The sequence below is a fragment of the Eutrema salsugineum genome, unplaced genomic scaffold (assembly GCF_000478725.1).
Source record: "Eutrema salsugineum unplaced genomic scaffold, Eutsalg1_0 scaffold_3, whole genome shotgun sequence".
Classification (NCBI taxonomy): Eukaryota; Viridiplantae; Streptophyta; class Magnoliopsida; order Brassicales; family Brassicaceae; genus Eutrema; species Eutrema salsugineum.
The window spans coordinates 9,032,476-9,056,102 of record NW_006256756.1 but is presented as its reverse complement, the minus strand read 5'-3'; the positions used below and the strand labels follow the sequence as shown (position 1 = coordinate 9,056,102).

Below are 23,627 nucleotides of genomic sequence, written 5' to 3'. Positions count from 1 at the left end.
CTGCTCAACGTCAAATCCCTCGCACTACTTGGGATCAGACCTCTCAGACTGAGGTATCGACTTCAAACCTTGTAAATATGCATCTTGTATATACCATCCTGCATTTGTTTAGTTTGTCTTTTTACTTCTCTCACCCGCTTTTATAACACAAGGGACTGTGTTATTTAAGTGTAAGGGAGGAGCTTTGTGTTTTCTGATCTTGTTTTCTTTGTTCTTATTTGACTTTTGCATTCTTGAGTCTCATCTAGCTTAGTACATATGATAAATTGAAAAATTTCACAAAAAATGCATCATTCTAGTTGCATCTCGCATTCTAAGATCGAGTCTAGTTGCATCATGTAGGATTGCATCAGTGCAAGGAGCAATGATAGATTTTTTTCCTAGAGAATAAATCACTTGAGAACTTGAACTAAATATGCTTGTGAAACTCATTCTGTGCTTGTAAAGCTTGCAACGATTTGAATTTGAGAAGCAAGTTTGAATTACACTCAACTCTAACTAAGTGATAACCCTGAACTTGAATTGAAAATATCTTTTGATGCATTGCTTGAATAGGCTTGTGGATACCGATATACATACTTGAGCTAGAATCGCTGTTTTTACCACCCTCCTTCCTTAGCTCAAGTAGCTGAATCCGCATCATGGATCAGTTCCCTCACCTTGAACCCATCTTTCTTTTGAGCCAATGTTTGTGTGTGAATTGTAAGGCCACCTTGGACTGAACTTAGAAGAAAGTGTTAGGTTTAGAGCGACAAGGGCATGTCTCATTGAGTGCAATGTTCCAACATCAAGGAACTGAGAGTATTGGCAAGGAATAAGTGTGGGGGAAAAGACTTGTTGGTGAGTGGAAAAAGGTGAGTTGAGTGGAAAAGAGAAAGTGGAAATAGCTAGGGGGATGAAAGAAAAAGAATTGAGTCTTGGATTTGAAAAGATGAGCTCTGATGTTTTTAAAAGAAAAATTTAGTCTCTGAAATGAAAAGAAGCCAAAAAGGCTCAAGTGTTCTAAAACAAAAAGAAAAGAGGCTATTCGCTGTGAAAGGGAAGAGCTATGCGAATAAATGAATTCCAAGACTTGAGAATGAAAGCAAAAAATGAGTCCCCTAGTGAAAAGAAAACGATTGAGAAGAGTGAGGATCTTGAGAGGGTGAGCAAGTGAGAAAGCTTTGAGTGGAGTGTGGGGTGTGATGAGTCTTGCCCTTGTATGCATAGGTTACTTTTTACCTTTAGCATTCTGCCAAAGTTTGGTCGTTCATAGAGAGATCCCTTTGCTGCATTGCTCCCGCTTGAATATTGATGAGATCATTTTTATCTCATGACCTTACCCTAGCCAAGCCAGCCTATTTGAACATTGCATCATTTGATTCACCGGTTACAAACTTAATGATTGTGAAAGAGTTGAATGTGATGATGACTTGTGGAGATTCCGTGCTTTATTTGGAAAATATCTGAGTATAGCTTTGCATTGCATATTTGAGCATGAATCCGAGTTCTTATTGTGATCACTTCTCTCTAAAAAGAAAATATGAGCTCCATCTGCACTACAACCTCTCTCTCTCATTTGTTCTTTTCGCTTGAGGACAAGCAAAGGACAAGTGTGGGGGAGTTGATATGTCTATATTTTGCATCATTTAGATTGCATTTTAGAGTTCTCATCATGTGTTTTCCCATGTAAATTGAGTCTTTAGGCATCTAAATAGGATTTAGGGTTTGCATTAGGTCCCAAAGAGTTTTTGCATGTTTTGAAGTCTTTATCAGGTGTTTTGGAAGCCATTTGGAGCTTAAGAAGAGGAGCAGGAAAGAAAACGGTGAAGAAAAGGGTCAAAAATGGTGAAAACCGCTTGGAGGAATTTCTCGGCCAAAACTCATACCGGCTGGACAGAAACCTCGGTCAAAAAGCTTACCGAACGCTCATTATCGGCCAAAACCCTTACCGATCGTCCAAAATCGGCCAAGGTCGAGTATCGGGTGCAAATTACCTCGGGTTAATTTTTTGGCCGAGGCGAGAGGAATTTTACGGTTAAAAAGCTTACCGCGGTACATATCCCTCGGTCATTTTCCTTACCGCGGGAAGCTTTTCTCGGCTAATACCTGTCCTTGGCCGCGCGTTTCGAAGATCAGCAATCCGGGGAACCTTCCGGTCCGAATCAGTTGGCGGGGTCTTCATCAAAGTTGGAGATAATCAAGCAACTATCCCGGAACAGTTGGAATCATCCAATTCGGACCAGTGAGGAGAACGATACGGCTTCCGGAAGATGCACCAGTACTGCGCGTACTCGAGAACCGAACAGCGGACTTCAAAGATCACGAAGGACGGAGCCTTTCCGGTCCGAACTAACCTGCCCGGTCTTCATAAAAGTTTGAGATCTCTGAAAGACCTTCTCAGAACAGTTGGAATCGTTCTATTCGGAACAGTGGTGTGAAAGATAAAGTCTCCGGAGTTCACATCGGTCCAAAAGCTTTATTTTTGGTGATTTCAATGCGGTGCAAAGATGTGAAATCCAGGAAGCCTTCCACTTCCCAAGCTCCGACGGTTTCTTCATCCAAGTTCGAGCTTATCGAGTCATCTCGACTATGGAACTGGTCTCGAAGCAATTGGAGTCGTGTGCTGAAAGTTACTGCTTCCGGAAGGCGAGATGGTCGACACGAGCCTAAATGAGTCGCGGTACGCGCTAAGTATTTTCTCAGGCCTCGGCATCATCACCTCGACATTGCTCAAGTCAAGGCTCATATATTGGGAGTATTTTGGACTAGACCTCGTGCTGACGCCTCGGCACGTTGGGATCAAGGCATGCACACGTAAGAATTGAAGCTAGAAATGACTAAGTGTTGAACGTGCACCTCGGTGTAATGGCCTCGGCGTGCATGCCGGACTCTGTTCTCCCGAACCCCTCGACTACCAAGCCCCGCGACATTCTATGGCGAGGTCCCTTGTCACAACCCCAGAATCAAGAACAAGACGGCTCAAGAACACACACGTGAAGATGGATCAAAGACTAGGGTTCATGCATGTTCTTGACGTGTTCTTCACGAGACCTCCATTTGGATCTTGGCTCACGTGCACTCCTCGACATCAAGGCCTCGGCTTCACTCTCCGACACACCGTTGCACTCACCCATCAACCCAAGAAGGCGGATCAGTACCCGGTTTGTTCCGGGCTGACCCGCGACACTTTCCCTTTACTATAAATACATTTTAGGACCAAAAACCTAATCATCTTATCTCTTATCATCTTTTAGCTTTAAGAACTTGCCTCTTTTGTGAAACTTGATTAATCTAATCCGATATCTCGTTTTTGCATCAGAATCTTGTTCTTTCTTTATTTCTTTTATCATCCAGCATCAAATCCTTATCATGACTAGCTACACGTCTTGCAAAGGACTGAGTGAGCTCGTTATGATCAGTGAGTAGTCGTTTAAGCGGCTTTAGCTAGGTAGATTAGGGTGCTTTCAAGATAGATTAATAGGTTTAGGTGTCTAGTCTTGCATGTTTCATTCTTTAACCAACGAGATCTCTAAGCTGGATCCAAGCACATCACTTGAGATTCAGATCTGAGACATATCTCGCATCAAAAGTGTTTGTAGAAATGTCTGAACCACTCGGTTAAGGGTTTAAGAGTCTTTCATCGCGAGAGTGATAGTTTGTTCTCTTAAATGACATATTGAACTGAATCTTATTGCTGACTGATTCATGCCTCTCAAAAGGGATTTTGGTATGAAAGAGGATCAGTTTAGATGTTTAATACTTTCATGAGAAGATTAACATGCCTTGAGTTCAAAGTTAAATGAAACCGCTTGATAAAATGATTCATTAACCCATTAGTTTAGCTTGGAAGCACCCGAGTCAAGTATCCTGTCTAAAGCTTCTGCCTTTATCATATATTATCATCATCCGAACCATTTGCTTGTCATTTGCATCTTTACTTAGTTCAAATCTCATCTCTTGCTTCATTTACATGCTTATTTACCCGTTCAATAGTTTAGTTAAAACCCTTATCATTTCATCTTGACTTAAGATCACAAGTAACATAGATTAGTGTCTCCACTACAAGTTTGGTTTGATAACCCCTTGTACTACAAGGACAGGGGTATTGATAACCTCTTTAAAGAGTGAAAACTTTTAGTTATCACATACAACGCCGTACCATTTCACTCTCAGTGTTCTTTCTTCTATTTGAATCTTAGGGATGCCCGACGACTGTGGCTGCTTGATTAGCAGACCAAACAGATGAACTCTCTTCTCTTCGATTTTCTGGCTGGTTTCTGCAGTTTCATTTTTCCTTTTCTGCGGATATATATGAGCTTCATATGACAGTTGTATTATATCGTCTCAGTAGGGTATTGAAGTATAATTTTTTATGAAACAGGTTTGACTCTTGAACTCTCTATTTACAGCGAAAAATTCTCTTCTCTGCTACTCCATGCTTTCAATCACTCTACTACAATCTACAGCAAAAACTTATAATAGATGAAAATCAAAGCGACCATATCAAGCAAGTTCTAGTTAATAATCTAAAAAGATCATTAGTTGAGATCCATCCCATAACTGACCCCAATACACACTACCAAAGCGACCTCCACAAGTTTTTTTTTAATCGTAATTAAAACTGTTTATGGCTGCATGGAGTTCCTTCAGAGAAAAAAACATCTGTAATGGGTTTACTCTTCACCTTCTTTTTCCTGTGTAAGTTTGTATCATCAAACAAATAAACATTAGTTTATCCTTAGTTACAAAACCTGAAAAATAAAGCTATATTAAAAATTTTGTTCGAATTTCAAACAACAGAACAAAATTTTTGTATGTGCCTAAACAAAACCCTTTAATCGATATTAGAAAGAATCAAATCCAATAATCACAAAATATGAAAAGGCCCAATCTTATATATAAAACTTGGCCAACTCTCTCCAGTTGAGTGACACATCAGCGCGCTGGAGAGAACGCCACCTGTCATCTTCAAATTTAATAAAATAATTAATTAATTAAATTTAAAGTAAACACAATAAAACATATTAAAACATATTAAAACACATTAAAACACATTAAAAACATAAATAAATATTGATATATATTTATATTAGAATAAAATTCAAATTTAATTTAACTATATACAAACTTATAAATATTATATAATACAAGATTTTTTAAATGCACAATTCGATTTTTTTAAAATGTTTTAAACTTCATTTATAAACTAAAAATATAATTACATTTTAATGCAAGTGAAAAAAAATTATGAGACTAAATAAATTAAATTTTTTTAAATAATCTTATATAAAAATTCAACTAATAAAATTATAAAACACAAATCATATTTAATAAACTATTCAAAAGATAAAAGTTATTAAAAATAATAGTAAAAAGAAAGATATCCACATAAAAATGTCATCTATGGTTTTTTTTAAGTAATAAAAAAAGATGAAATCAATAAAATATATATAACTAAATAAAAATTAAATATTAAATTAAAAAAAATGAACAAATATTATATTAGTACGATTTACAAGAATAAAAAGAATATAAAGATCGAAGAAAAAATAAAACTATTTAATACAACTGGTGTAAAGGAGATTACATATAATATATCACCAAGAAGAAAAAAATATATAACTATTTTAGACAAAAAATACATTAATAATAAACTTAAAGTTCAATACAAATTATTTAAAATATAAATTCAAACAAGATCCGCGCATACGCACAGGTTCTCTCCAAGTAATAAACAAAATTCGGTACAATTATTTTATTATTTTGGAAAAACTTAATTTGAACCGAAATAAAAGTATTAACCGATTTTTAATGAGGATTAAAGAGTAATTAGCCACTCTAAAATTGAATAAGAGAGTTTAGAAGTAAAATTTTACTTTGCTTATACTATATATGATGATTTAATAAGAGTTAAAGAGTAATTGTTGGGGTCGGTTTTCATCCCACGCAGATAAAACCATCTCAAAATGACTAAGTATGGAAGAAAGACAAGTGGGAGAGCCGTTCTCACTAAGACAAGTGGGAGAGCCGTTCTCACCAAGACAAGTGGGAGAGCCGTTCTCACCTAGTGGGAGAGCTGTGAAGATAGACCAGTAGGGCGAGCCATGAGGAAAGAGAGATGGGCCGAGCCGTATTGCAAGAAATGGGCCGAGCCCCTCTCCAACACGCCTGGGCCGAGCCGCGCCTCGGTGAAGTGGACCAGATCACGTCTCGACTCAAATGGCAAGTGTGCCGAGCCGTGGAGAAGTTTAGATGGGCCGAGCCGTGGAGAAGTTTAGATGGGCCGAGCCGTGGAGAAGTTCAAATGGGCCGAACCAAGGCCTTGAGAGACAAAGCCCATAAAAACCCTAGGCGAAATACAAAGGCGGTGAGCCGCACGAGGCGATAAGGAAATATTCCAAAAATCTCTCCGAGATTCTCGGCTAGGCGGTTCAGAGAATTAGTATAAATAGATGATGTATACAATTCATTCTGTAACCTTTTCCAACCCTAAGCAATAAGAGCTAAACACTTTTACAGCAAGAAAAACTTTTTTTCGATCTTTCTGTTCTTGACGATAAACCCTAGAAGTTTCTGATCCCTTAGTTTTCTTTAAACAAATTTCTGGTTGTGCGAGTTTTGGCTCACACAATTTGGCGCCGTCTGTGGGGAATCGAAACTTTCTTACTCTAAATCGACAAGACTTTAAGATCCGAAGAACATGGCGAGCAACACCCCCGACGACAACAACAACAACAACACCGGTAACGGCGCGGAGAAGGACGCTCCGGCATCGGGCACAACGACGGCAACGATCGAAACCCAAGAGGAGATGTGAAACATGATGGCTGCGTTGATGAAGAAAATCGACGAACAGGATAAAAGAAACGAGGCGATTACGGAGAGGCTCGACGCGATGGCGGCCGAGCGACTGCACCCAACTTGGAGAGCCGGAATTCCCGACCCGATGGATGGAATCCAGAGACGCTTCGATTTCTCGACACCTGCAGAAGCCTCAGGGAGCGGCGCAAGAAACCCCTCGGCTCCTCCAATGTCTCGTCTCCTCGACGAACAGACCCCCGCGGCGACCCGAGTCAACATGACCGAGCCGCCCCCTCTCTGCCGAAACTCGAGGCGACGAGCCGGCGAAGAAGAAAACAATGCGATCGACGTAGACGCCCAGCAGAACAACGGAACCACGAATCTGCAACAAACCGGCTCGGCTCGCCGAATAAGTCAAGAAGAGCTCGCCTCGGCACTAAACGGCATCCGAACTGACGAAGTCTCCAATCCGACCCGCGGCGACAATCCAAACGAGGAGGAAAAAAACCTCCAATGGATCGAGCAGGTAGAGCCAGGGAAGGTGAGAATCCCGTTCTACGAAGGAACAACCGACCTGAAAGCACCCATCACAGCGTTTCGGATAGCAATGGGACGAGCCTTCACAAAGAACGCCGCTAAACTCACCAAGCGCGAAGTAGACGCCGGATACTGCCTGCTTTTCGTGGAGCATCTCAAGGGAGCTGCACTCGAGTGGTTTTCAAGGCAGGAACGAAATTCAATAGGCTATTTTCAACAGCTCTCCGCCTTGTTCCTTAAGCAATACTCGATGTTTATGGACAGAGGAACATCCGATGCCGATCTCTGGACACTATCCCAAGGACCGAACGAACCGCTTCGGGATTACATGGCAAGATTCAAGGCAGTCATATCCAAAATAGAGGGGATAAGCGACAGGGCTGCGCTCGAGGCTCTAAAACGATCTTTGTGGTACAAATCCGAGTTCCGACGGGAGATGGCTCTCAACACGCCGCAAACAATTCAAGACGCTTTGCACCGATCATCAGACTTCGTCGTTAACGAGGAGGAAATGAAAAACTTGGACGAGCAGTACGAAGCAACAAAAGCAGCAATCCGAAGCTCAATTTTGTCGCGCCCCGCGAAGAAGGGCAACCCATCGAGCAACGCGTCAACGCAGAGCTCGGATGAACCTAGAAGCGGAGGCGCCCATAACTACCGGACGCGGAAGAGGAGAGCCGCACAACAACACTTGGGTGAGAAAGTCCGTCAACTACGACAAGAAGGCTTTCTGTGAGTATCACCAGACCTACGGGCATTCAACAGCTCAATGCCGAACTTTAGAAGCAAAGCTCGCAGCAAAAATGGCAGCAGGAGAGCTCCAAAACGCGGTCAGCCTCAAAGACCTTGTTCCTAACGAACAACAAGAGAGAGCCGAGCCGAGCGGCGCGGCGGAACCCGCGAATCTTCCCCGACGAGGCGATAACCCCAAACGTGACAGGAGAGGCGAACCTGAAGAGCAACCCGAGCCGAGGCAAAGGATCAATATGATCATGGGTGGATCCCAATACTACCAAGATACCGTGTCCTCCATCAAAGCCTATCAGCGCCGAGCCGAAGCGAAGGAGAATTGGACAGAACCAACCAACATCCCAAACACAACGATCTCCTTCGCCGAGGAGGAAACGGTAGGAATCGATCGACCTCATAACGATCCGTTGGTGATTGAGTTAACGATCAGGGATCACGACGTAGCGAGGGTGCTCATCGATACTGGAAGCTCAGTGAACATCATCTCTAGGGAAACACTCAGAAGAATGGGAATCGACCTCTCCGAGGTGGAAGCAATCCCCAAACCTCTAACCGGATTTTCGGGAGAAACGACGATGACTATGGGAACGATCAGGCTTCCTGTGGTAGCTGGCGGAGTCACTAAGATCATCGGATTCTGCGTCACCGATCACCCAACAATATACAATGTGATCATGGGAACTCCGTGGATCAACGGGATGAGGGCGGTACCCTCTACCTATCATCTCTGCCTCAAATTCCCAACCCCAGCAGGTATTAAAACGATCTGGGGGAATCAGAAGGAGTCATGAACGTGCTGCCTAGCTGAGCACAAGCTAAGGAACCCCGTCACCGACGCACGAGCAGACATCGACCGCAAAAAGATGAAGACAGACCGAGAGCCCGCGAACGAGCTCTCAAAACTTTTATAGTAATTACAGATCGCGGAGAGCCGCGAAACACGTGCCGAGCCAGTATGCGACGCAATGGACTCGGTGTGTATAGATGAGGTGCGCCCGGAGCGATGCGTCGAAATAGGAACAAAACTGGAAGAGCCTCTGAGAAGCGAACTCCTTTCCCTCCTCAAGGAAAACAATAACACTTTCGCCTAGACAGCAGAAGACATGCCAGGCATAAGCATCGACGTGACCTGTCACGAGCTGAATGTGGATCCGACCTTTAAACCAGTAAGCAGAAAAGAAGGAAGCTCGGCCCCGAACGAGCTAAAGCAGTTAACGACGAAGTCGAAAGGTTACTCAAAGTAGGATCAATCGCCGAGGCCAAATATCCGGACTGGCTCGCAAATCCGGTGGTCGTGAAGAAGAAGAACGGCAAGTGGCGAGTATGTGTGGATTTCACCGACCTCAACAAGGCGTGCCCAAAAGACAGCTTTCCCTTGCCACACATCGACCGGCTCGTCGAAGCCACTGCAGGGAATAGACTGTTAACATTTATGGACGGTTCTCTGGCTACAATCAGATCCTAATGCATCCGGAAGATCGAGAAAAAACGGCATTCATAACTGATCGCGGGATATACTGCTACAAAGTCATGCCGTTCGGGCTCAAGAACGCAGGAGCAACGTATCAACGGCTCGTCAATAAAATGTTCGCGGCTCAGCTCGGAAAAACCATGGAAGTATACATTGACGACATGTTAGTCAAATCACTCAAGGAGGAAGACCACGTCACGCATCTACGGGAATGCTTCGAACAATTGAACAAGCACAACATGAAACTAAACCCGGCGAAGTGCAGGTTCGCGGTCACCTCGGGAGAATTCCTTGGCTATCTGGTAACTCACCGAGGCATAGAAGCAAACCAAAAGCAGATCAAGGCTTTAATCGAGATGCCCTCTCCAAGGACGAAGCACGAAGTGCAGAGGCTCACAGGAAGAGTCGCCGCGCTAAACAGGTTTATTTCCCGTTCCACAGACAAATGCCTGCGCTTCTACGACACCCTCCGAGGAAACAAGAAATTTGAGTGGGACAAACTATGTGAGACGGTTTTCCAGGAATTGTAGAATTATCTGGCGAGCCCACCAATCTTAGCAAAACCAGTCGAAGGAGAGCCGCTCTTCCTCTACATCGCAGTGTCTGCCACAGCGGTAAGCGGAGTGCTTATTAGAGAAGAACGATCCGAGCAAAAACCCATTTTCTACATCAGCCAGACATTGACCAACGCCGAGACTCGCTACCCCCAGATCGAGAAGGTCGCCCTAGCCGTCGTAGTCTCGGCTCGGAAACTGCGCCCGTACATTCAATCACATTCGATTGTTGTGCTCGCTATGCTTCCGCTGCGCTCGATCCTACACAGCCCTAGCCAATCCGGTCGGCTCGCCAAGTGGGCCATAGAGCTAAGCGAATACGACATCGAGTATCGGAACAGGTCGTCTGCAAAGTCACAGGTGCTCGCAGATTTCCTCATTGAACTTCCCGCCGAAGCAACAAACGAGCCGACTCTAGACAAAGTGTGGACGCTGCACGTCGACGGCTCGTTGACTAAACACGGTTCGGGAATAGGAATCCGCCTCACCTCTCCCACCGGAGAAATATTGGAGCAGTCTTTTCGCCTGAACTTCCACGCCTCGAACAACGAAGCGGAATACGAAGCACTGATCGCCGACATACGACTAGCGCAGGGAATCGGAGTTTGAAAGATAAGAACCTTTTGCGATTCACAGCTCGTAGCATGTCAGTTCAACGGAGAATACGAGGAAAAGGATGGACGAATGGGAGCTTACCTCAAAGTGGTCCGAGAGTTGGTGCCAAAATTCGATGAGTTCGAACTCACTCGCATTCCCCGAGGAGAAAACACCTCGGCCGACGCCTTGGCAGCACTCGCTTCGACCTCGGACCCAGACCTCCGACGAACGATCCCAGTCGATTTCATCGAACGTCCTAGCATCGAAGAGGTGGAAGGAGTTTGGCTGATAAATCCTCCTGAACAAGAACCAGAGGACGACGAAGCCATTCCTATGGATGAAGACGCCTCACCAGCCGAGCCGGAGTACGGCTGCGACAAAGAATGGCTCGAGGACTGCGAGAAATTTACAGCGAAGTGCGAGAAGTGTCAGCGGCACGCTCCAACAATTCATCAACCCACCGAGTTGCTCTCGTCAATTTCATCACCTTATCCGTTCATGAGATGGTCGATGGACATCGTCAGACCTCTACATCGCTCGAAGCAGAAGCGTTTCCTGCTTGTCCTCACGGATTACTTTTCCAAGTGGGTCGAAGCCGATTCCTACGCAAGCATAAAGGATGTTCAAGTCGAACATTTCGTCTGGAAAAATATCATCTGCCGACACGGGGTCCCCTACGAGATAGTCACCGACAACGGATCCCAGTTCATCTCAACACGCTTCGAAGCCTTCTGCGAGAAGTGGAAAATCCGCCTCAGCAAATCTACGCCAAGATACCCTCAAGGGAACGGACAAGCCGAAGCAGCCAACAAGACGATCCTCGACGGTCTGAAAAAGAGGCTCGACGCCAAGAAGGGACGGTGGGCAGACGAACTCGAAGGAGTCCTTTGGTCTCATCGGACAACTCCGCACCGAGCCACCGGGGAAACTCCATTCGCTTTGGTCTATGGATCAGAGTGTGTAATTCCCAGGTATTCGACGAGGACTTCTACCAGGACAGGAGAGCTTGAACCACTTAATGATGCTAGATGAGCTCGACCTAATCAACGAAAAGCGCGACCAAGCCTTAATTCGAATCCAGAACTATCAACAAGCAACGGCGCGATACTACAACAAAAACGTTCGTAGCCGAAGATTCAAAGCAGGGGAGCTCGTCCTCCGAAAGGTCTTCCAAAACACTGCCGAGAAAAACGCAGGAAAGCTCGGAGCAAATTGGAAAGGTCCTTACAAGGTCACAAAAGTGGTTCATCCAGGAGTCTACGAACTCGCGACACTAGCCGACGAGGCGATTCCAAGATCATGGAACGCAATGCATCTGAAGAAATACTATCACTAAGGATACAGCACGACCAACATGAACTACGGCACGGCTTGATCCCTGCGAAGGGTACGTAGGCAGCCCGTCCTCGGACGGGTTCAGCTGTCCCCCTCCTAAAAAGGGGGGGGGGAGTGGGTACGTATACATACCTCCTTTAACTCTACAGAAAACGCTTTTTTAGCTCGCTCACTTAGGAACATCGCCACTTCGGCACATTCTCAGCTCGTTTTGAATCATCTACTTATTTCACGTTTACCTTGGATTTCCAGTTTGTTCATTATCACTTCGGCTAGTTTCTCATTCTTTCTAAATCAGCAACTTATTTTAACAAGCTCTGATTTTTAAATTCTTTCACTCATCACTTCGGCGAGTAATCATGACTTGGTTACCTCGGACCTTAATTGCTCCGCATTTTCAGTTCGGCAAACTAAGCCACTGAATGCCTCGTCTCGTTGCTGGCCACAATGGGGCAACAACTACAAAGTTCTCTAAACGGACTTTTACCACCTTTCCTAGGACGAGGGTGCAAGTTACATCCTCTACGGATAAAAATTAAGCGCGCTATACAAATATCAGACCAAAAATGTATCAGGTCGCCACGGTTTACTATCGCACACGAGAATATAAGCCGAGACTACATCGCTTTCTCTAAAACCGAAGTAAACTCCTAAACCCGACAAGCATAGTCATCCTCTCGGAAACGCCGGTCCATAGTCAGATTCAACGAGACTACCAAATCATCCTTGGCTAACAAAAGCTAAAACGCCTCGTCGTCCTTACGGCTCGACACCATGCAAAGCCAAAAGGCCTCGTCGTTAACGAAACGACACGGCATTAACTCTTTCTCTCAAAAGGCCTCGTCGTTAACGAAACGGCACGGCATTAACTCTTTCTCTCAAAAGGCCTCGTCGTTAACAAAAATGGCTTGGCACAAACTTTCTCTCAAAACGCCTCGTCGTTAACAAAAACGGCTCGGCATGAACTTTCTCTCGAAACGCCTCGCCATTTATTTGGCTCGGCATAACCTTCTCAAATCGCCTCCGTTCATCATTACCAAACAAAATCGCCTCGTCCTTAAACTTGCCTCGGCATCTTTGGTACCCTTTCGAAACACCTCGGCACCCTCGGCACTCCTTGGAAACGCCTCGGCATCTTCATTCCCAAAATACCTTATCTGGCCTTACGTCATAACAGCTTGACTCGATGGTTTATCCTACGGTCAGGAGTAATGGACCTCGTCACTCTCGCCTCCAAAACTGACGAGCTAACTGTTGGGGTCGGTTTTCACCCCACGCAGATAAAACCATCTCAAAATGACTTAGTATGGAAGAAAGACAAGTGGGAGAGCCGTTCTCACTAAGACAAGTGGGAGAGCCGTTCTCACCAAGACAAGTGGGAGAGCCGTTCTCACCTAGTGGGAGAGCCGTGAAGATAGACCAGTAGGGAGCACCGTGAGGAAAGAGAGATGGGCCGAGCCGTATCGCAAGAAATGGGCCGAGCCCCTCTCTAACATGCCTGGGCCGAGCCGCGCCTCGGTGAGGTGGACCAGATCACGTCTCGACTCAAATGGCAAGTGTGCCGAGCCATGGAGAAGTTTAGATGGGCCGAGCCGTGGAGAAGTTTAGATGGGCCGAGCCGTGGAGAAGTTCAAATGGGCCGAACCAAGGCCTTGAGAGACGAAGCCCATAAAACCCTAGGCAAAATACAAAGGCGGTGAGCCGCACGAGGCGATAAGGAAATATTCCGAAAATCTCTCCCGAGATTCTCGGCTAGGCGGTTCAGAGAATTAGTATAAATAGATGATGTATACAATTCATTCTGTAACCTTTTGCAACCCTAAGCAATAAGAGCTAAACACTTTTACAGCAAGAAAAACTTTCTTTCGATCTTTCTGTTCTTGACGATAAACCCTAGAAGTTTTCGATCCCTTAGTTTTCTTAAAACAAATTTCTGGTTGTGCGAGTTTTGGCTCACACAGTAATTAGTTATCCTAAAATTGAATGAGAGAGCTTAGAAGTAAAATTTTACTTCGTTTATACTATATATATATATATATATGACTAATTAAATTTTCTTTTGTCAATGTAATTAGAATATTTTAGATAGTTTTTTTTTGTTTTAATATAAAAAATAGTTAGAAATGAAACATTCACAGATGATCAAAAACAAAAACTTTCACCGGTCAAGTATCCATTTTCTCACAATTTTATCCTCCCCACCTAAACTATTAACGAAAATGCCATTATACATCTATTATTTCAATTTTTCTTTAATTTGGGTAAAGTCTCATTGGTCCTCTTAAAGACCATTTATTTACAAAAATGCCATCTTCTTCAATTCCTTCAACCACCATGAACAACCACGAAATGGGAATAAATGCTTCTCAACCAATTTTAAAGCTGTAATAAGTAAATATCCGAGCTCATTCATTCATAACCTTGCTCATTCTTTCATAATTTCTTCTCCAAAACATCTGGGCTATGCATTTTCAGTGATTTCTGGTTACTCGACACCTGGGTTGTTTATTTTCGGTGAAATCCTGAGTTCTGGGTGCTTAAGAAAAACTTAGGCGAGCTCAATTTTGTTAAAGGTAATCCTCGCACTTCAATTTCTCCACATTTCAGTTTTTATATCGCGAAAGTATACTTCTCGTGAAGTATACTGAAGTCTACTAGTCAACATAAGGTTATTTTTGCAATTGACTTCTTAAAAGTAGACTTCGTTAAACTTCACGAGAAGTCTACTCGACATCCTTTGAAAACAAAAAAAAAGCTTAGCATACTTCGTTTGAAGGCTCAAGAAGTCGACTAAAGAAAAGAGGTTATTTTTATAGTTGACCGTATTTTGACATTTGAATTTAGACTTCCGTATGAAGTCTACTGTTTACGTCTGCATCAGAAGTCTACCTTAAAGTTAGTTTTGTAGTTTGACCAAAAACGTATAGGTCATTTTAGTGTTTGACTACTGTTTTTTAAAAATTAAAAAATTAAAAAAATTCCGAAAAACTTCAGTAGACTTCCCAAAGAAGTCTACAGTTTGTAGACTTCTTTGTGAAGTCTACTTATATTTTTCGGTCAAACTTAGAAGGAATCATTTTTTGAGTAGACTTCACAATGAAGTCTACTAAAAAAATTCAATTGCAAAAATAACCTATTTTTTTCCGTAGACTTCAAAAGTAGATTGTTAGATTAGTCTACTCTTACATGAAGTCTACAATAGAAGTCTACTTTGTTAGTCAATGCATCAGTCAAATGCTAAAGTAACATTTTTGGACGGAAGTCTACTTTTGAAGTCTACTGAAAGAAAGTCAACAGATTGGTCAATTGCAAAAATGACCTGTTTTTTTAGTAGACTTCATTAGTAGACTTCTCTATGAAAAAGTAGACTTCTCCTCCAGTCTACATTTGAAGTCTGCTGTAGAAGTCTACTTTTGGCGTTTTTTTTAAAACGCGTTTTAGGCAAATTTATAAAGTATTTTTCAAAATTTTTGGATTAGAATTGCTTCTTCGTAACTGATTGAACTACCCAGTGAATTTCATTTCATTTCATTCGATATTTATTGTTGAATCAGAAGTTTCGATTTTTAAGCTACTTAGCTTATCAAAGTAGACTTCGTCGTGTAGTCTACTAATGTTCTTTTCGGGAGAAGTCTACTCTTGATACAAAAAGTCTGTATGCAGTGTTTGCTAATATAGTTTATATGGTTATTTTTTCAGAGAATGGCTCAAATTCCAGCTGTGTATGGGGAGTGGAAGATTGAGGAGAATTCATGCCATTTTGTTGTTGACATGGGCAAAGGTGGAAGAATGTGGTTTTTGAACGATGGTTGCACCTTGGGGTAGCTTACTGAGATGGCGCGAGATGATTATAACTTGGGCAAGAAGACTGAGCTCATCAAGTTAACCTACTCACTACCAGTCTCAATGTTGCAAACTATGGCTCCAGATACACCTCCAATGCATGTCACCAATGATAGACAAGTTTCAAGCTTGATTGCGTTAAGCAGAGTGCATATGGTACGTCTTTGTGTGTCCAGTCGAGTGGAGATGGATACTGAGGAGAACCAGGAAGGATCAGATGAAAATTTAGGTGAGGAGTCTGAGGAAAATTCAGAACATTCTACCGATGATGAGGCAGACAGTTCTGATGTAAACGAGGATGAAGAAGATGTCGACGATGCAGCTTACTCTGACGGAGAAGATTACAGTGTCTACGGTAAAGTGAAAGATGAAGATGATGATGAAGATGAAGTCTGTATTGAAAATGTCAGAAACAGATATGGTGAAACAGGAAGCACGCCCATGTCATGGTCTGATAATATATATCTTAGGGCAAGTTTCCCTACAAAGGAGAAGCTGTTATAAGAGGTTAGATTGACTGCGATAATGTTAAAATTTGCTTTTAAAACAGAGAAGTCTACCAAGACCCAGTTTGTGGCTAAATGTCGAGTGGAAGGATGTGCTTGGATGGTTAGAGCAAGCGTGAAGAATGATGCATCCACTTTTTGGGTGACAAAATATGTGAAAGACCACACATGTTCAATAACCCATCGAATGGCTCAGCATGGGAAGTCTACTCCTAAGTATATTGGCAAGCTGTTTATAAGCCATTTGGGCATCATTGATGGACTTATACCAGAACATGTCAGGGTTTCAATGAAACATATGTTTGGCATCAAGATGGATTACACTACTTCATACAGATCTTTGATATATGCCCAACAATTGGTCAGGGGAACAACTGAAGATGGATATGCGAGTCTCCCAGCTTACCTACATTCAGTGAACAAAGCCAATCCGGGAACTGTATCAGCTCTTCATGTAGATTCGAATAACAAATTCAACTATCTATTTCTCGCATTTGGAGCATCGATTGGCGGTTTTCAGTACATGAGAAGAGTTATTGTGGTTGATGGATGTCATCTAACAGGGAATTACGAAGGTACTTTGTTGGTTGCCACCGCACAAGATGAAAACTTTCAGATTTTTCCTTTGGCCTTTGGAATTGGTGATGGTGAAGATGATGCTTCATGGGAATGGTTTTTTTCTAAACTGCGTGAATGTGTCTCAGATGGTTATCCTTTTGGTGATAGTTTCTGACAGACATCTTTCTATTAAGAAAGCTTGCCAAACTGTTTTCCCATGGGCAAAACGAGGGATACACTTCTACCATCTACAACATAACATAGTAACAAAGTTTAGGGGGAAGCAGTTGTTGTACTTGGTAAAACGTGTGGCTTATGCTTACAACCTCTATGACTACAACCGGTACATGGCGGAGCTGAGACAGATCAAGCCTGACCTTGCTGACTATTTGGAAGAAGCCGATGTTTCCCTTTGGTCCCGAGTTCATTTTGTTGGAGACAGATACAATATTAAAACTAGCAATGTCGCAGAGTCTATAAATGCTGCACTTAAGAAGGCCCGTGTTTATCCCATTTCATTCCTCTTGGATTTCATACGAGAGAAGCTCGGTCGGTGGTTTTTAAAACGCAGAGAAGATGCTTTGAGTCTCACAACACATAATACTCGGGGAGTGGAGTATTTGCTGGCGATTCGTGAACATTATGCAGATGCAATGGAGGTGGACCGAATTGACACTTGGAGATACTATGTGAAAGGAGGAACCAGAAATTGTATTGTTGATTTGGAACATGGAATGTGTGAATGTGGTGTGTTTTATATCGAGAAGATCCCATGCTCACATGCTATTGCAGCTGCATTTGCCGGTGGTATAGCTGTGGATTCCCTTGTATGTCCGACTTACTCAAACAACTACTTGTTTGCTGCATACTCTGCCAACATATATCCCCAAATTTCAGAGGTCCAAGGAGTCCAACTACCAATATGTCTGCCACCAGACATTCGCCGCAAATCAGGCAGACGGAAGAAGTCTCGGTGGCAATCATGGCTAGAAATTGCTAGGAGGAAAAGCAAGAAGCCAAGGAAGCTGCACAAACTATACAGCTGCTCACAATGCAAGCAACCTGGTCATACCCTACCGAATTGTGTAAGTTGAGCTAAACTAATCTAATAATGTCCTATACAATATTAACAGTTTTATTTACTAAACTTTATGTCTCTCACTTAGACGTCGAAGATTCACCAGGACAATATCAAGAAGGCTCCGGAATAGGAGGACACAGCTGCTATTGTTGTCTAGAAGTCTACTATGGAAGTCTACTGTCAAAGTCTACCATATATGTGATATTTTGTTTACTGTTAGGGTTTGAAACAACTTCATTTAAGTAAATGCTTTAACGACTTTAACGGTGCGTATAACCGTTGTTCCTGTTTGTCTACGGTATTCCTGCTTATAAATTCTCGGGTTTAGACGAATTATAGTTTCATCCCAGATCCTTAGAAGATGTCGAACCTGATAAACTTCAACTCTCTCCCTCCCTCCCTGCGCTCTGTAAAGCAAGGGTTTTCTCCAAACATCTAAATGAGATTTCTACTGAAGAGGGTTTTTTAAGATCCGTTGATCTAATAAATTTGACCATTCCATGGGTCTGGGATCAACATGGGAGGGTTGACGCATTCTTTCGGTGCTGTTTGGAGTGTAGAAATCATACAGCGCAATACCTACGAGGCGTTTCTCTAATCTTCTATGAAGACAACATCCAAGCAGGGTTTGATTTAATAAAGGTGTCATCAAATGGAGGATGCCTCATGGCTACTTACTCTATGGTTATGTTCTCTTTAACCATGGATGGCAGCCATGATGTATTTAACCACATTCATGGTCTACTTTCGGCAGAGGCAACGAAGATGAGGAAGACTAAGCAGCACATCAATAAGTGTCCGACCATTTATAAGAAGCCTGCGAGTTTCACGAACCGGTCTTCCATGTTTTTGCTAAGGCACAATCAAGGAGTTGTGCTTGTATGAATCTGCCAAACCAGCACTGGATGGATGATGAAAGCGTTGTCGACTCATATGGTGACAAACTCTGCAGTTCTTGCTTCTGGAAGTTGGAATGTGCCATATTCTGGAAAACAATTCCTGGATTTGCAAATGAATGGCCGCGTTGAAATTTGTTGACGCAATGTTTTATGTTTTTGTGTTTACTTATATGTTTAACTGATATTAGTAGACTTCTGTAGTAGACTTCGTTTGTAGACTTATATTTATTGTAAGCAACATATTTATGAGTTCTACTAAACTTTTTCCGTAGACATTATCAGGAGTGCATTTTCAATAATATTTCACACGATTCAGTGTTTAGGGTGAAAATCGAAACTTATAAATACAAACATGTTAATTGCTTAGTAGACTTCAGTACAAATACAATTACAACTTAGTAGACTTCAGTCGTAGACTTCAGTTTAATTACAATATCCTAAACGAAAATACAGCATAGTTGGCATTTTAATTATACGATTGGGGGCCAAACAACTTCCACACCTATCATCTACCAATTGCTAAAATGACCTGCAATCACATTGAATGTCATTTATGCAAGTAGCCAAAAAGTTGCCATAAAAATCAAAGTTAGTTTTAAATATGGATACCCTAAGCTTTCCTATCATAGAAATTCAGCCTGGTTGCATCTAGCTTGTCATGGCCCCTAGCACCTATTTCGTCAAAGATCTCTGCAGCCATTTTCTCTCTGATTTGTCGAATGTTTTTATCACAAAGTTGCGGAGGAAATGACAAATCCAAAGCATGACACTCGATGTACTTCAGGCAGTAGACTCCGCAATCACCACTCTGAATGTTTTGAGGTATCTCCATACCTGGTACTCGCGAATGTGTGAACGACGTGTAGGGGAATCTCCACTTGTCTTCATCAGGTGCACAGGTCTGAAGAAGGTATGTGATATGTTCATAATTTGCATCATGTAGGTTGCATAATTCATTCCAAATCATATTTTATTCCATGCATTTTAGGTCCTTAGGGTTTGTTTTAGAACTTAGGAGATGCATTAGGTCCCAATGAGTCTTTGCATGTTTTGAGTGTTTATCAGGTGCATTTGGAACTATTTGGAGCTGGAAAGATGAATCCAGGAAGTGGAATGGTGATCAAGGCTTGAAAAATGGTGAAATGGGGTTTTTGGAGGTTATCGGCCATTCTCGCGCACCAGGAAGGTTTTTATCGGCCAAAACACATACCGGCTAATGGATTTCTCGGCCAAAATCTCCGGGTGCAGAAACGTTTTCGAAATCGCCTGTCCGGGGAACCTTCCGGTCCGTTCAGCTGTCGGGTGCTTCATCAAAGTTGGAGAGGATTGGATCACGGTTCCAGAGCAAGTGGAATCATTCAATTCGGACGCGTGAGCAGAAAGTTAAGCTCGTCGGAAGAAACTCCTGTCTCGCTGCCGTTTTGGATCAAGCCGATGAGCTCCGAAGAACGCGAAGGACGGTGCACTTCCAGGCCGATTCAGTTTTCGGGGCCTTCATGGGAATCAGAGACATTTGAGTCCTATTTCCAGAACGTCCAAGATCATTCAATTCGGAGCTATGAGCAGGAAGATACGGTCTCCGGAATGGACACATGTCTAGACGCCCTTCTCTGATCGTGTAAATGCATTGCGAAGATGAGCCCTCCAGGAGGCCTTCCACTTCCCAAGCACCGAAGCTTTCTTCACTAAAGTTGGAGATATATGAGTCCTATGGCCTTTGAAACCAGAAGCACACAATTCGGACAAGTATCTCAGAAGTTACACTCTCCGGAATGCGAAGTGGTCCAAACAGCCCTGAATGATGCGAGCTAAGTGAAACATGCCGCGATGGAATGCCACGGTGCACACTTGGCCGTGGCACCTATTTGCAATCCTTCGGCGATTGACACGATCTTCATGCCAGGGTCTACACTTGACCGTGGCAAAGAAACATTTGGCTGGGGAGGACTTTACAAGCATTCGGCACTTGACACGGTTTGAATGCCACGGTCTAGGACTTGACCGTGGGAAAGAAACATTTGGCTTGGGAGGACTTTACAAGCATTCGGCACTTGACACGGTTTGAATGCCATGGTCTAGGACTTGACCGTGGCAACTTTTCACAAACTTTTGGCACTTGACACGGTTTGAATGCCACGGTCTAGGACTTGACCGTGGCAACTTTTACACACCTTCGGCGATTGACACGGTCTGAGTGCCACAGTCTAGGAATTGACCGTGGCAACCTTTTACATACATTCGGCGTTTGACACGACCACTTGCCATGGGTATAGATTCAGACTTGCTAGACCGTGACACCAAGATTCATCCAAGAACACGAAGATACAAGACTTTGCCACGGCCACTTGCCACAGGCTGACCAGAACTTGCTAGACCGTGGCAAACCCCTTCTTTACCCACCAAGGCCGGGTCAGTACCCGGTTCGTTCCTGGTTGACCCGGTTCGTCCAAGGCATCTATAAATACATTTTAGACCTAATTTGGAGAGGACCTTTTTATCCATTTCTAGTCTCTTTTCCCTTTTTGTGAAAGACCACTTATTACACTTTGCTTTTGAGCTTAATATCGATTTGAAGACTCTTTTTATCTTGTTCTATCATTTCTTATCATCAAATCACACTTCTAATCATGATTAACAACACATCTTGCAAAGGATCTAGTGTGTTGATCATGATTAGTGAGTAATCTCATATTAAGGTTTTAGATATGTAGATTAGGATGCTTAAGTGGTAGATTAGTGAGCTTAGGGGTTAGATCATGCATATTCCATTTTCTACAAGCTGTTCTCTATGCTAGATCCATAAAAATCATATGTGGTCTAGATTCTGGGCATTTCATGCACCAAAAGTGTTTGATGAAATGCCTGAACCAAGGTTGTTAGAGGTTTAAGTGTTATTCATCATGGGAATGATTGTCTATATGCGTTAATGACAGATTAAACTGATTCTTAATGCTTGTTAACTCATGTTTCACTGATGATGATTGGGTTAGAAACTGTTTTAGCATAGGAGTTAATACCTTCATGAGAGGATTAACTTAATTAAAGATGTTTATGTTGAATGGTTTGCTTGATCATGTGATTCATTAGCTCATTAGTTTATCACTGAAGCCACCCTAATCCTCTATCATGTCTAAGACCTTTCTCATCATCATACATACATTCTCATCACTTGTCATTTTTTTAGTTCTTTGTTTAATCATTTCATTAGTTTTTAATCCTGTTTAAGTTTGTAGTTGTCTCTAGTTAACCAAACCACTCTTGTTTGCTTGAATTAAGAACCTGATTACATAGCTTACTGTCTATCACCACATTCTTGGATTGATAAACCCCTTGTACTACAAGAAAGGGGATTGATAACCTCTACAAAGAGCCTTGAAAACTCTTAGTTATCAATTGGCGTCGTTGCCAAATTGTGGTTTGTTAGCATTAAGCTCTGATCTGTTCTTGAGATCAAGTGCTTACTTTCTTGTTTTTACTGATTACTTTCAAGTTCTGTTTGTGATTTCAGGTGTATGAACACCAGGTCTAGATCAAGAAGCTGTGGTCCACCTTTCCCTCTCAACGACAACATCAATCTTTTGGTACCAAGGAGGAGAAGGGACAGACGTGGAAGACAGATTGATCAGGCTGATATGGAAGAACAAAGAGAGCACGTGGTGGATATAGAACAACCGGTTCAGGAGCAACAGGCTCAGGGTAATGGAGCTGGTAATGGAGTTGGTCAAGGGTTAAATCAGGGTAATGTTCATCAGGAACAGGTGCATCACCAACAAGCTTATGTCCACCAGGGACAAGCTCAAGCTCATCAATAGAGGCATCAGGCCAATGTACAGCAAAGACAACAGGTACACCACCAACATCAGCCCTTCCAACACCAGCAAAGGAGATATGAGCAACCCCAAGTCTATGTTGGAGAGAATGACAGGGCCAATGCTCATCAGTATGGAGCTGGAATTCAGGCACCACCTGTGCAAAATAACAACTTTGAAGTGAAGGCATCCTTGTTGAATATGGTCCAGAACTCAAAGTTCCATGGATTAGCAATGGAAGATCCCTTGGAACACTTGGATCAATTTGATAAGGTGTGTGACCTGATTAAGATTAATGGAGTTTCAGAGGACAGCTTCAAGCTAAGACTATTCCCATTCAGTCTTGGTGACAAAGCTCACCAATGGGAAAAGAATTTTCCAAGAGGCTCCATTCAAACCTGGGAGCAATGCAAGCAAGCTTTCCTATCTAAGTTCTTCTCCACCTCAAGAACTGCAAAACTGAGGAACCAAATCTCTAGCTTCACTCAGCACAGCAAAGAGAGTTTTGGTGAAGCATATGAGAGATTCAGGCGCTACACAAACCAATTCCCACACCATGGGTTTAGTGAGGCTTCCCTTCTCAGCACACTATATAGAGGAGCTCTTCCCAAGATTAGAAACCAGCTGGATACTGCCTCCAATAGGAACTTTCTGGAAAAGGAGATACATGCTGCTTTAGAGCTAGTGGAGAACTTAGCATTGAGCAATGATACTTATGGTGAAGACTATGACAGATCAAATAGATCTGAAGGTTCAAGCTCAGAACAGAGGCTCACTAGAGAAGTTAAGGAGTTGAGAAGTGAATTGGACAAGCTGAAATTCACCACTCAGAAGCCAATGCATTTTGTTGGTGTATGAGGAACACCAATGTAGCTAACCCAATGCCCACACCATGGGTTTAGTG

General features: G+C 42.8%; 2 protein-coding genes and 1 non-coding gene across 3 annotated transcripts; 2 read left to right on the top strand and 1 right to left on the bottom strand.

The window, feature by feature from the left end:
* The first annotated feature begins 6,817 nt into the window (after positions 1 to 6,817).
* On the top strand, positions 6,818 to 8,056 carry LOC112085372. Its single transcript, XM_024154583.1, has one exon. It carries the CDS (start codon positions 6,818 to 6,820, stop codon positions 8,054 to 8,056), a length of 1,239 nt encoding a protein of 412 aa, XP_024010351.1.
* A 7,805-nt stretch (positions 8,057 to 15,861) lies between these two features.
* Positions 15,862 to 17,109, top strand: LOC112085371. The gene is made up of 2 exons (XM_024154582.1): positions 15,862 to 16,345; positions 16,421 to 17,109. The coding sequence occupies exons 1-2, from the start codon at positions 15,862 to 15,864 to the stop codon at positions 17,107 to 17,109; spliced, it is 1,173 nt and encodes a 390-aa protein (XP_024010350.1).
* A 6,070-nt stretch (positions 17,110 to 23,179) lies between these two features.
* LOC112085669 lies at positions 23,180 to 23,286 on the bottom strand. Its single transcript, XR_002898969.1, has one exon. It is a non-coding gene; the product is annotated as a small nucleolar RNA R71 (small nucleolar RNA).
* Between the last annotated feature and the right edge of the window lie 341 nt (positions 23,287 to 23,627).